At 41.9% G+C, this 14,087-nt stretch overlaps 1 protein-coding gene across 1 annotated transcript; it reads right to left on the reverse strand.

The window, feature by feature from the left end:
* Positions 1 to 3,760: 3,760 nt before the first annotated feature.
* Positions 3,761 to 13,403, reverse strand: tamalin (trafficking regulator and scaffold protein tamalin). Its single transcript, XM_056423976.1, has 8 exons — positions 13,081 to 13,403; positions 11,024 to 11,076; positions 9,966 to 10,020; positions 8,228 to 8,330; positions 6,635 to 6,728; positions 5,801 to 5,867; positions 4,925 to 4,991; positions 3,761 to 4,721 (listed from the first exon to the last, which is right to left on the reverse strand). The coding sequence occupies exons 1-8, from the start codon at positions 13,276 to 13,278 to the stop codon at positions 4,234 to 4,236; spliced, it is 1,125 nt and encodes a 374-aa protein (XP_056279951.1). The 5' UTR covers positions 13,279 to 13,403; the 3' UTR covers positions 3,761 to 4,233.
* Positions 13,404 to 14,087: the final 684 nt, after the last annotated feature.

Raw genomic sequence — 14,087 nt, forward strand, 5'->3', positions numbered from 1 at the left:
TAACAGACAGTAGTAAAATAAAATACAGAATAAAGTAAAAGTGGGTACAATAATTTGTAAAAAGTCCTATTATAACTAAAAGAGAACTACCCTTTTATTAATAAAAGAGATTTTAAGAGTTTATTCTACGTAGTTTAGTAAACTAATTAGCGTAACTTGGCCTAATTGGTGTGTTTGACCTTTTACTGACAATTCTGTGTAACATCAAACATCCTTGTGATTTAGCTGTATACAAGTACAGAATATATTTAGCATTAACAAAAACAACACTAGAGGTGGTATTCTGAATTCTGAAATCTGAGCTATAAGTATCGTTTAGTAGCTAACATTCTAAGCAATGTTTTCCCCTCTCTGCGTGTATGTGTGCATTTATGCGTGTGTGTGTGTGTGTGTGTGTGTGTGTAGATCAGAATGGAAGCAACTGAACGTTGGCAGGTGGTTCCTTATCTGACTGAGCTGTAATCATAAAAGAGAAAAAACCTGTTTAATAATTGAACATCCAATCATTGTACACCATATGCAGCCTCCAGAGAGAGAGAGAGAGAGAGAGAGAGAGAGAGAGGTGCAGAGTTTAAACAAAACACAGTCACATGTGCATTGTATTAGGACTAAGTATCAGACTATAAATGAGTCATTCATTCATTTACCCCTAAAAATACACTGACACTTGCCACATGCTGATGTTGTGTTTCCTGTGTTAGCATTAAAGCTAAATGGCCATGAGTGTCTGACAATATGAGCAGCACAGGGAAATAAAAGCACAAGCGATTCAATGACAAAGACATTCCCACTCGTTTAAACAATAAATACATTATACACTTAGTGTGGGAGAGAGGTGCCATCTGTGTGTGTGTGTGTCTACACACCAACCATTTAGCATTGAACTATTATCAGGTTGGGAAACTCTAAAGACAGTTAGGAAAACAAATACTAGTCCAATGACGCATAAGAGTCTGATATACCCTGAATTTCATTTCAAAACACTATCCTACAATTCCCATGATGCAATTCAGGATGCAGAATCAGACCGTTCCTGTTGCATACTGATGTTTTGTCATAACCAGGAGGCAACCTGTTGTGAAATGTGTTTATTGTTCAGTGTTACTGGAGTTTTGGACACTTTAAAAGCCTCCTCAGTTACACTCAAATACTCATCTTATGTGTTTTGTGGGTGTTTGTTTGATCGGATTGCATTGATATCACCTGGCAACTGTTGCAAACAAACCACACAACTACCATCAGATTTTAAACTGTGAATGGAAATATTTTAATATATCACCTTTTTCGCCAATTCTTTCCCGCGTTCAACCACCAAAAATAAATGAACGCAGAACAAAACCTTCCACAAACAATAACCAAAAGGCTTTGGAAGAACATACTTCATATTTGACGTCATCGCTCATAATAAAAGCTTTTTATGGACTGTAAATGGGGTGGTTGATAAAATAGAAAGCTGTCCAGCTATTAAATAAAGAGGTTCTGACTATAACTAAGAAATCCTTAACAAGCTGCTCGGGGGAAATTATGAGCAGCAGTGTCAATGAGACAATATGAGTGAACGTATGAGCTCACTGCTGCTGAGAAACAAAATGCAGAATCTTTATCTCAGATTATGAAGCGTGTAAACATTCACTCAAATCCCCCTGGGCAGTTTTTGTTCCCTCTTGTTGGTGCTAAACTCACTCTTTTGTAGACATTTTTAGAAGTAAAGGATATTTTTTATTTGGACATTTTGACCCAACACGTTGTTAATCCTCACCTGTTGCCTTGCGAGGCAGGTGTCTCGTCTGGTGTCATGCTTTCTCATTTTATTGCACATTACTGGTTCTCCCTCTTTGTTAAACACACACAGTGACAGACGAGCATGGAGATAATCACATGCGCTGCATGCTGTCTTTTATTTTACCGTTGTATTCTCTTATCTTTATGATGGATTTCCGTCACATTTGTCGCCCACATCCTGGACCTTGACAGCCCACTCTGTCTCCTATGTCACTAGCAGACGCAACTGACTCCAAAGTGCCACACAGGCCTCCCACGCATTACGACACCACTACTTTTTCAGTAATATTTCTGCTTCAAACCAAATTATTTATTGCGTGGAAATAGCATTGGTGGTTTTGTCTGGTGTCTTTTCTGTGCCCGTGTTTATAGATGCTGCAAGAGTTCAGCACAACCACCAAACCGCTTCCTTATATTTAACCAACAACAACATCTGTACTGATCCATAAATTTGACCAGAGGCACTAACGGCCCATCAGAAACTGTGACGCACGCTATGTTTGAGAGAGCCCTCTGGTCTGAGCCGTTTCACCACAGAGGTTTAACGATGTCCTGCAGGCCTTTCTGCTTCCTCTTCTCGAAGCTTCTCATTTCATACCACTGACTGGCGGAAACAGGACCGGACCTTCGTTAGTTTTTTTTATCCTGCATTATGGCTCCTCGACAAGAACGAGAAAATATATTTTCAGTTTTGTAAATCAATTAGTTGAGCAACAGAAAATTAATTGCGCACAAGCAAAAATTACAAACATTTGACGGTTGTACATTGTTGGTCATATATATCATTGATTGCAGTATTTTTCTTTTAGACACCAGGATGTCTTTTGGTTGATTGTTTTGATTTGAGAACACACCTTTTTGTCAAAAATAATGGATTGAAACTGAGTCAGCCTCTCACATTTTTAAACATTCTGGTGACAATAAGACCCATTTAAGATCTTAAGTAATCGTACTTGGAATAGTGGGGAAAATCTGCTCAGGAAGCAGAAACTGACCTCCATCTGCTGTTCACTCTTGTCAACAGTGGCATTTTAGCAGTAGGGCAACATGCAAACATTTTAAACCGTATTATTATCAAGCCATCCCCCTATGTTAACCGCCTACTGGTTTCATTGCTGAGCACCCTCCTTGTTTAGGCATCGTCTCTGTTAAACGGCCCTTTCACACATTGTTTTTAGTGTACCATCATCTGGAATAATTAGCTCCTCGTTATGCATTCTGCTCATTCGCTCTAAACCCATGTTTCAAGCACCAGCAAGCTTGCATAACAATCCCTTGTGTCACCCCCTCCCTGCTTCTCATTAATGTCCCCACAACAGTCGGCGGCCTCGGCTCTAACACATGGCCACATACCATCGCTCACCATCGTCAACACTCTTGGCGCATCTGTGAATGAGCGGCAGAGGACAAAAGTGATCAACGCTGGCGAGAGTGACCACCATGACCTCACGGGTCAGCTGGAAGCCAGCAATGAAAAGGCTCAAACCAACCCCCGCCCAACACACACACACACACACACGGGAATATGAGAGTGTGGAAGAGCAGGAATCAGCATTCGTTTGCAGGGGCTGAAGGAAAGCGATTGCGTTTGGAATTTTGGGTCATGCCTTTCTCTGCACATTCCTCACTATCATCCCAACAATAAACTGTGTGATAGCCAAAACAACAGCCTCCCTTCTGGATACCTCGCACCATAAAAAGCCTCAAACCATCTGCGACCAGACGTTCACCTCCAGAACTCGAGCGCTAACATTTTTAAACCGAGAAATATTTGTGAAACCTTGAAGACTTTCTATGTTTCAAAGTATCACATGGAGTAGGACACATCTCTACTGGAGAAAAGTACAAACAGATTGTGTGTACACTCGAGGTCTGAGTGCTAATTTAAGTTTGGCAGCTACAATTACCACAAACAGTCGTGGCTTGTAAAATAAAATAGCTTTTCTTTGAAGTTCTGCACAAAATAAAGAGAGTAAAATCAGAAAATGACATAATTTATTTTTTAGAAACCTTGACTTAAGACGGAAAAAACTAATCAGGATCAATAATTATCATCTAACATAGATATCAAAGTTGTCTCTTACTAAATGTCGTGTTGCACAATCAAATCGTAAAGGGTCATTTACTCAGCTGTCAAAATAAAAGTCAGTGCATGCAGTAAAAAGTAAAAAAGAAATCCTTAATTCTGTACATTAACATGTTAAAATAAATAAATAACTTAAAGAACAACGGAAACAAAAGTTATTTACAGCTGTGAAACATTGAGGGCTTCAGAACGTATCCACATGATCATTGGTCAAACGTGGAGAGTGCAACTGTAGAGCCATACACTTTGGTCTCGTCACTCTTTGGAGCTGCTTGCACTTTTTTCTTTGGAAATGTAGTTCGACAGTCAGTGGTGCTTAAAGTCTTCGGGTCTGTAAAGTTTAGGTGAACAGCTCCGTTTGCTGCTCACAGTTTGCTCTCCTCCTCCTCCAGCGGCCGGTTCAAGCCCGGGATGAACTTGAGGAGGCGCCTACGGAAGCTTTTCTGTTTGGGCTTCCTCTGCAGCGAGTTGAATCCTCCCTGCTTCTCCCCCGAGGTGGACGACGGCAATGAAGATTCCCTCATGTAGCTGCGAGTGCTGGCGCTGCGGGTCAGCTGCGTCTTGGCTGTCGTGAAGAGCTCGCTGGCCGGTCGGAGGCGTTGCTGCTTCTGCGGAGGTTTGGGCTGCTCTTTCTTTTTGTCGCCGGCCGAGTCCCCGCTGCGGTCCGCCGGGTACAGGCAGGTCTGGTAGAGAGGGTCGTCCTCGGTGGCCGTGCTGAGGAAGCTGGCGCTGCTGCTGGTGCTGCCGGTGCAGTGGAGAGCTCTGGGAGTGGCGGGGCTGGGAGTGCCGAGGCTGCCGTACAACCCTGCCGACTCCAGGGACTCGTAGACCGCAGCATCACTGAGCACTATGCCTACAGGAGAGACGGGCAGTTAGGATGGTGGACACATCTTTATTGCCATACCCATGAACACAAAGGCATTGAGGGAACTATTCAAACAGGGACGAGTACAAGGGATTTCTTAGTTTGAGAACATGGTAATGTTTGTTATCTTGTCATTTAAAATGGATGATTGCAGGATTTCTAAATCTGGACACAAGACGCATAAAACCTACCATGAACAAGCCTCTGCTCCTGCATCATCAACGACCGATATTCGTCCCATTTCTCGTGAAGAGTTTGCTACAAAAAGGAAGTCAGAGATATGTTAAATGATTAAGAAACGGGCTCACGAACAACTCGTGAAAAATGACTTTCACCATGAAGTAACTTGTGTCCAGTTAAAAATGATGCCACAAAAGGTTTGTATAAGATAATTAAAATCTATAATGGGTCATGTCTCAGTTTCCAGCTCAAGTATAACAGACGTTTCAACAAACTTCTAAAAGTAACAACAACAACAAAATCTAAATGATCCGCGTCGACACTGCAGGTGCATTGGCCAAAGTTTGAAACCGAAACTGTACGGACAAATACACTCCCAGGAAGTGCAGGCTACAGCTTTACTCGAAAAACTAAAAAGTTGAATGCTAATTTAACATGCTAAAATGCAGCCCTCCCTTTCAATAACACGGATAGCGTCACTAAGTGAGGAATACATTTTGTTCCTGCGTGTTGAGCAGCAGGTTAATCTTTAAAACGTTGGATTAGTATCTCAGAGAGCGGCTGTGTTGCAGCTCTCACACACACACACTCGTGGATTAGAGAGGGACAGCTGCTGTAATCTCTGGGGCAAAACTGGCAGCTTTTTAACAGCCATGAATTTAAGAATGTCTGCAGACATCAGTGAACTGCTGATGCAACAGGTGGCGCTGTAGGAGAGACAGGTGTGGATGGGGGGTGGGGTGTCTATATCTAGCATGTAACATAGTGTGTGTGTGTGTGTGCGTGTGTGTGCGTGTGTTTCTGTGTGTGTGGTGGACATACACAAACGGACCGACTCATTGCTGACATAGTGAAAAACTGCTGCCGCGACAGTAAAAAAACCTCACCTTAAGAAACTGCAGCCGGGCTTCCAGCTCCGCTTTTCGGATCGAGTCACTGTAAACCGTCTCCAGCCTTTAAGCACAACACCAGAAGGCAATAGAGTTATTATGAGTAACAGGATGCACTTATTAAAACAACAAGGGTAGAAAGTAGCTGAGAACATTTTAAAGGCTCTTTTCATAAAGGGAATGAGTCTGGTGTCAAACAGTTTACGAGAGGGGGAAGGATAAGGAACATATACAATTTCCACTCAAAGACAGTTCAGCGAAACAAATCCTTTGAATTACTTGAGTGGGTGACCAATTTATAGAGCTTGTTTTCACTTTAACAGTTCATAAAGACCCCAGTTGTGAATGTAATTTGATGATGTCAGTCTATATAATCTGTGCCACTCTGACGCGGTTCACCTCATGGTTTCAGCAGCAGCTCCTGAGGTCTCACTATAGTCACTAATTGTCCTTTAATCTTTTGCGAGCAAAGGAGGAGGATGAGGTAGAGAGTGTGGTACAGATTAAACCCCACACAGCGGCGATGTTTAGGATACTTAAGCTATGGATGACATCTCTTTTTTTAACTCAAAAAAATTAATTCAAACAGGACATTGATATAACAGGATCGATATACCAATATCTAGAACGTCGCCCGCCTTTTACTCATGGGTTTCTGTTGTTTTTTTAGACACCAGGCTCTCTATTTTTACAATTACCAAATTGCTTCCAACTAGCTTTGAAATCAAATCATTATTTCAGCCCTAGAATAAATGGAACATGTTCATGACTTAATTAAAACCAATGAAAGCATTAAAACATGATAACAATGATCACGTCAACATTGTGTACCTGAGTGTGTTGCCGGACGCCCGGATTAGCTGAACAATATCCTTGTGCCTAAATCCATCCACGGTGGCCTCGTTCACACTCGCGATGGTATCCCCTGAGAACACACACACACACAAACACACACACACACACACACACACAGTCTGTTAACCAGCAGCCTTCAGGATACACTTCAATATAATTTGGCTTGAATCACTGCAAGATGCAGCCAACTGAGGATTGTTTGATTCCAAATGAAACCTCGACACATGTGCTACGCAAATGTGGAAGCCGCGTGCCGTCGTTAATGAACTGAAGCTGATTTCGATGTGTTGAGGCCACATTTTGTTTTCTTTATCTAGAGACGTTTATCATTCCACATGAGACTTCTTAGATGTGGTGTGAACTCTCATGCGTGACAGATTCCTTTATGAGGGTGCAGCACAAAGGCTATTTTACTCTTTCAAAAACCACCGCCTAGTCCACTTCATGCGATCATCGCTGTGTTCGCAGGAGACACAGGGAACAATAGAGCAAGCATGTGAGGAATGTAGGAAGCGAAACTGAAGTGACATATGCAGGTTGGATAGAAAAGGAAGGAGGCGGAGGATCACCTTCCTCCTTTTTTGACACACTGACGTAAACGATAATGTTGAGAGCGGACAGCTTGTGGCGGAGCGGTTAAGAGTTTTAGAAACCAGAGGCAATGGAGAGCAGCAGGGGTGACATATTTCTGTAGGCCATCAGCGTTTCTCTGGTTCCCTCGACAGAAAGCCAAAGGGATGTTTGTTTATTGGATTTGGATTATTGTAGAAAAGAGTTCTGGCAAACAAACGTGGATATGATACCTCAGCAAGATAATCTTCACAAATTAACTCCACTTTTAGGTTTTTGTAAGTGTAAATAGAATCACCAGAAGTAAAAAGCTAATGTTATAAACAAACTACACCAGTCACATGACTTCCCGTCACTATCACTAAAGCTAAAGACGAACTTGTGTTCAGGTGATGGACTTTAGTAGTCTCACATAGCCGCGTTTAGAAACCGTCTTTTTGAGACACAAACACTTAAAATTCCCAAATGGGATATCTACTGACATATTTTGTATCGTAGAACAAAATGTTCAAATTGAACAAAAGACAATTCTACCTTTGAGAAAGGAGAACTGAAAGGGCCCACATGAAAACTCATTTGCAGATTTGTGGACTCATTCCTGCAGCGCAAGCAGCTGCAGTTCTCTTTAGCACAAACTCAGGCACAGAGCTTCTTCTTCTCATCTCACTTTCACAAATATTTACTTGTAAATATTTCTACTTTTAGAAGAGTCACACAAGGAAACAATTCATGTTTACCAATGAAAATAACACTTCCTTTAAAACTGGCATCTCCGCTACTCCATCAATGTGTACTTCCCCAAACAGCTGGCCTGAAACACACGAGTGCTTTTGTTGACGCACGGTACACAAGTATCAGCTCACCGACACGCAAGAGGACGAGCTGAACACAACGTTTTGCTCCTGACGCGCTCATTTCCCCTCATCTCTATTATCAGCGTTTGCCCAGGCCTAAAATAAGTATTCCATCTAAAAAGGAGAAATACAAACGTAAACTCACCAACTTTAAGTCCTGCTTTCTGGGCCGGGCTGTCATCGTGCACCTTGCACACAAACGTGCACATCTCCACCGAGTTCTGGTCTTGATGGTGCAGCCCGTAAGTCTGAAAGAGACACAACAATCGCTCTGAAAACGTCTCAAAGACCACTTCTTTCTACTTGATGTATAGGTCAGTATCACACAGTGGGATTGATGTTAACACTCTTGAAATAACGTGGCCATACACAACACTAGACTGATGAACCACTGAATGACGAGCGGAGGAAGCGTGACGGACAGCACAGGAAAGACGATCATATCGCTGAACATGCAACTTGTGTTCTCTTGTCTGATTGGACAGAAGCTGCTGATCGGCTTTTTCAACATTAAAGAACAGGTTCACATCTTTAAAAAAGTTCTGGCATGTTTACATGAGCATTGAAAGTCACAGTAATTGTTCCTCCTGTCAATTAAGGCCTTCTGAATGCAGTTTGATTTGGAAGCCTCTATTCTGTGATGAAATGTACTCCAAAGCTGCACAAATGACAAATGTTCAGCGAAAATTATGTTCGAGGCCTCTGCAGACCGAGCTAGTCTTTTTAGTACAATGTTCACTCTGTGCATCCAGTTTGGAAGGGGGACAATAAAACACATAACAACGTTAGGCCACATAAACAAAGAACATTGTTGTAAGCCAACAAAATATCACCTTTGTTATTATGCATCTAATACTTTGTTGTCTTGGGAACCTATTTTTTTTTGGTGTTACTTCCACATGCATTTTCAGCTCTTCCCTTTTTCAGATGACATTATCTCTGCAGAAGGTCAGCACACAAATAGACTTCCCCTTCTCACACGACCATCAGCCGGTCAATACGAGACTGAAGTTGTTGGGTTCTAGTCCTTCAACAAACAAGCTTGGTCGTTTCCATCTGCTACACTCAAGTGCTCTTGTATTAAAATATGGATCAGACTTGGATGAGTGTCTTTTATGGAACATTTGCAATGATGATTTTCCTCTCAGCTGCCTGAAAGATAAACAAAACTACACAAATATCGTTTGAACACAAAAATTTAATTTGCATGCTGGATCCGAAACTCCACATGGTCGTTAACATAACAGGCACTCCGGGAATAACACTACCAGGAAACACAAGATTCAAACTCAGCTCTCTCTCTCTTTCTTCTGGACGTCATACTGGCACTTGTGATCTCACTTCCTCCCGGCCACAGGCGGGCAGGAAGGGTGGGAACCTCCGTCGAAACCGTAAATAGAACAATACGTCTTTTCCTCGATACAGCTCTCCACGCACAGAAAATTAAACACGCCTTGTAAATATTGAACCATTTCAGAGAGCTATTTACAGAGAGGAGTCTGCATAGCAGAGGCCTTGTGAGGTTGCGTCGCTTCAAGGCAACGGAGATATCGAGGTTAAACGAGTGAAGCTGAGAGGGTGACAGCAGGTATGAGAAGCGTGTGAGCAAACCACACTGCTTACAAATATTGACACTGGGAGAAAAGAAAACATCTCCTCTTCTCTCCAGAAATGGGACTAACACTAACATAGTTGTTGGACTGATGCGTGACCTTTCACCCCCCACCAGAGCCAGCAAATGCTGGGATTAAGAGATTTACAGGATAAGATGTACACACGTTTCAGCATCACAGAGATGTGGCAGATCAGAGAAATCCTGTTAAATGGCACTCAAGAGGCTACAAAATCCCTCCTCTGGGATACATCGCCATTAATCCTCTTACCTGGATCTCGAAACCAAACGACTCCTCTTCATTTTTTTCCAGGACCACCACCTTTCTGGAACAGGACAGAGAATTTTATTTAAAATGTTTCACACTTCAGCTTTCACAACTTCTTTTTTTACTGAGACATCCAATAATCTTATTTTTTTGGCTCATGGTAAGGAGAATATTGAAAGACTTATTTACGAAAATGCATGTTTGTACATAACGTAAGGCCAAAATGAAAGGAGGTCAACAAGACGTTTTTGTCCATCTCTGGACTCCTCTCTTCCATATCTAAATTGCATTACGAGACATCTCTTCTGGCTGCACAGGACTTCGTCTGTGTCCGGCAGCATCCAGACGTCACAGCTAAACGTACAGTACAGCGGTCTGTTGGGCCGACGGACGTCAACACAGCGTCCCACATGACGGGGCAGCAAAACATGAAAATTCATGACGACCCTCAAAGAATATCGTGCATAACAATGGCTGCCATCAGTGTGGATGAAAGGCCTTTCATTGAGATCAGGGCACTCATTCACAATGAGGAATGGGACAATGTAGGATTTAATAAAAGAAAAAGAAAAAAAAATCTAAATAAGTTGATCATGGGGAATTTCTATGATGGTCTAGCTCTCCATCATGTACTTGAGAAGTGAAAAATAGAGCTTGATTCAATATTACAGAAATGATCATGCAAGAAAGAATAGACTCACACAATGTAGCCATTAAAGAAAAGTATGTATCCTTTATTTATGTAGGTGGAGCTTGTAAATTATGATTCCCTTATAAGATGTCTGTTTTTTCACTAAAAAGAAAAATGTGTCTTACCGACATCTTATTTTAAGGGATTCCAGTATGTTTCAGTATCGTTTTAGACATGTTAAGCATATTCTGATGATTTATTGGGATAATAGCAACATAATTGTTTTGGAGCAAGAAAAATGTGACATGAAATATTTATATCGTCCCATGCCTACTTGTGATCACTTCGGTTGCAGATGAAAAGATCAGAGTGAAGAATATAGACTCAGAGTATACAGGTAAATGTCAGTGGGCGATGGAGGAGATTGTACCTTTGTGGTTCCGGTGTCAGTGTGAGGGGTTTCCACTTCTGCAGCCCGCCACCCTGCGAGGAGAAAACGAAACAAGACATGAAGCGTGGCAAACACCTGCGTGACGTTAAAGCAAGATTACTGATGAGGGAAAGTACCAGGACACACCTTTTGTACACGTACGCGTGCATCAACCGGTTCGTCGAGTCTTGACGCTACACATGTGCGCTGTTTGTTGTGTTGGTGGTTTGAAGCGACTCAGCCATTACCTCGGTGTGGAAACATCAAAGGTGAAACTAGAAATGCGTGACTGGCTGCCGTTTGTTTACGTCACACAGACACAACCTCTTAAGAGAATCTAAATTTAGCCTCAATTTCATGCAACATCCGCTGCCTTCAGGAACCAAAACTGTTGGCCTGTGTGAAAGTTACGATCATATACAGCAGTTTGTACAAATTCCAGCCTATTAAAGAAACAAATAAGACACACTGGGCTAAAATAACTAGCACAATGAGTGCATTGAGTGAAATCTCAAGTCAACAGTAGGTCAGGACTGTGCCTTACCTGACTATAAATAAGGAAGGTATCTGTCCAGAAGGCTCCACTAACTCACTTACAATCAATCCTCCTCTGTTCCAACTCAATAATTTTAAAATGCTGCCCCTCTGAAAGGCTGCTTTGTGCTACAGTCTCTCTGCGCAGTAAAATGTTGCTTTCTTTATGTCCCAACACTTACAGAATTGTCCCGCTCCCGTCTCAATGAGTGCATTTATTCCCAAATATCCTCAGAGGCCGACGGGGGTGGCTGGAGCAGGATCTGTGTGCCTGTGTGTGCACAATGCACTGTTGTAGCCTCAGTTGTGTCCCTTCCCTCCAGCCACTGCACACACTGTGTGTGTGTGTGTGTGTGTGTGTGTGTGTGTGTGTGTGTGTGTGTGTGTGTAGGTTTGTGGATAACTGAGCCTCTCCTCACTGTACACTGTCACACTTGTCTGTTCTAAACTGGTTTCTAACTGGGATGCCAGAAAACCCCAAAGTAAGTAAAGTTACAGAATTATATAAAGCTTTATGAGAGACGCAATAACCAGGAAAATTAGCCTGTTGACCCTCAAACCATACAAACTTTAAGCCCGTTTTATGCAACAGCAGCTGAAACTGGTGTCATTCTGGACCATCGGAGGAGGGGATATCAGTCCCAGCACTTTATTCTCCAATATGCTTCAATCGGCTTCACTAATCCAGACGAACATTCACATTTATCTTAAATATATAGTTAAATATCTATGTAAATAATCCAATAATCATATGAATGTCCATATATGTCATTAGTCTGTGAATTAGCCTGAAGTCGTTGCTCATGTCAAATCATCATTTTAATCTCTTCTCGCATGAAGCACCTGACCCATCATAAATCAGATCCAGTGTTTGGGTGGTCCACACTTGCCCCTGGATGGGCTACTGATGACCTTTAGAGAAGATGCCCTCAGTAGATACACTGAACCAGCAGAGCTTCCCAAACCTTTTCAGACCAAGAATAGGGATGACAAAAAACAAAGAAAACACGTCAGGTGACGTTATTCCATGTTTTTGAGACAGTTTAAGAGTTTTAAGGACATGTTGATGATAATGAATCGCAGTTTTTCTGGCCAGGATAATCGTGGCAAGATATTTCATAGTGACTAATCCAGACTGACAGCACTACACATGTCAGGAGACAGATTGTAAAATGTTTACTTTTAGATTAAGCAATACAGAGCCCATGTGCTGTGGACACGTCATGACAAATCACCTCCTCCTCCCGCCAGGTGGAATAATCACTCAACTCTACACAATACAGCGTGCGTCTTGTATCTCATCTATGTCCACTAACGTCCACCCGGAACCAGAACTGGACTTGATGCCAATACGACTATGATTATTTCAGAGTGGAAAAACTTGATATTAAAAAGATCGAAATGACAACTAGATCTTAAAAGTTACTTTTAGTGGGCAGCTTTTAACTAAATTGATAACTTCAGACTCCTCGAGCCAATTAATGAGCACGCAGCAGAAGGGACCAGTTCAATGAGCTTCATACCTTTTTGAAGTTTCTGGGCAGCGTCCCTCCAGAGTACGCCAAAGTCTTGTAGTTGTACACGTCCGATGAGTTTCTCGGTAAGTCCACAGTCCTGCAACTGTCTGACTTTGACGAGGGGAAATAAATGTCGTTGTCTTGAGATGCGGTTCCACTCTCTGGCCCGCTGGAGTTCACTTTCTTCAGCCTCCTGAAAGTCATGGTGAGCTCATATAAAGTTGTGGGGTAAAAAAAAAATATTAAATGTCTTGTTGTCCTCAGAGAAAACCCCGCCGTGAAAGATGCTGACCGAGCTGTGAGCTTCAACGTGGAGCCAACAACTACAATTTGACTTGAGTGCTTCTTCTGAAGAGGCTGGGGGCGGGGACTTTTGTTGTGAAGGACACGAATGAGTGCCAATAGGGATGTTGACGTGCATCCTTCTCTGCTGCCTTCACATGCACCTCGGACGTTTGTGTTTCACATTTCGGAAAAAGGAAGTGTTTTTGTTATGGGTTCGCAAGCTACGGTAAATATAGCAACAAGTATTGTTTTTAATACGAAATCTGTGGTAAAATCCCACGGTAAAAAGGTACACAAAGCATTTAGTCAATGCAGAATGATTAGTTTATTAATTAAGTCTATTGGTATAAGGTATTCGTTCTAATCATAATTTTTCAAGCAAAAATACCAAATATGTGCTGGTGTCAGCATCTCAAATGGGAGGATTTTCTGATGTATATATAATTTTTTAACGATTGATCATGATAATGTTTATGTCAAAACAATGGCAAGCATTGCCCTAGTTTAGTGATTAGTTGGGAACATTTACTCACCTGAAAGATATGTTTGTGATGTATTGCACCCAAAAGGAACATTTTAAACTAAATGGACACAAACACTGATACTTTTAGTAAAGTGTAGGAGACCTCTTGTGTAAAATAATTACAATTGGGAAACGAGGAGTTAAGGACTTGAAGCAGAGAAAACAATAATTTGGAGTCATTGGAGCAGATCACGTCGCTGCCATC

The sequence above is a fragment of the Pseudoliparis swirei genome, chromosome 9, assembly GCF_029220125.1.
Source record: "Pseudoliparis swirei isolate HS2019 ecotype Mariana Trench chromosome 9, NWPU_hadal_v1, whole genome shotgun sequence".
In the NCBI taxonomy this organism is placed as follows: Eukaryota; Metazoa; Chordata; class Actinopteri; order Perciformes; family Liparidae; genus Pseudoliparis; species Pseudoliparis swirei.

Coding starts and splice junctions, on each gene's coding strand:
- tamalin (XM_056423976.1), bottom strand. CDS start 13,278: ATGACTTTCAGGAGGCTGAAGAAAGTGAACTCCAGCGGGCCAGAGAGT. Junction 10,021..11,023: donor CTGACACCGGAACCACAAAG/GTACAATCTCCT, acceptor GTCCTGTTCCAG/AAAGGTGGTGGTCCTGGAAA. Junction 4,722..4,924: donor GGAGCAGAGGCTTGTTCATG/GTAGGTTTTATG, acceptor TCTCTCCTGTAG/GCATAGTGCTCAGTGATGCT.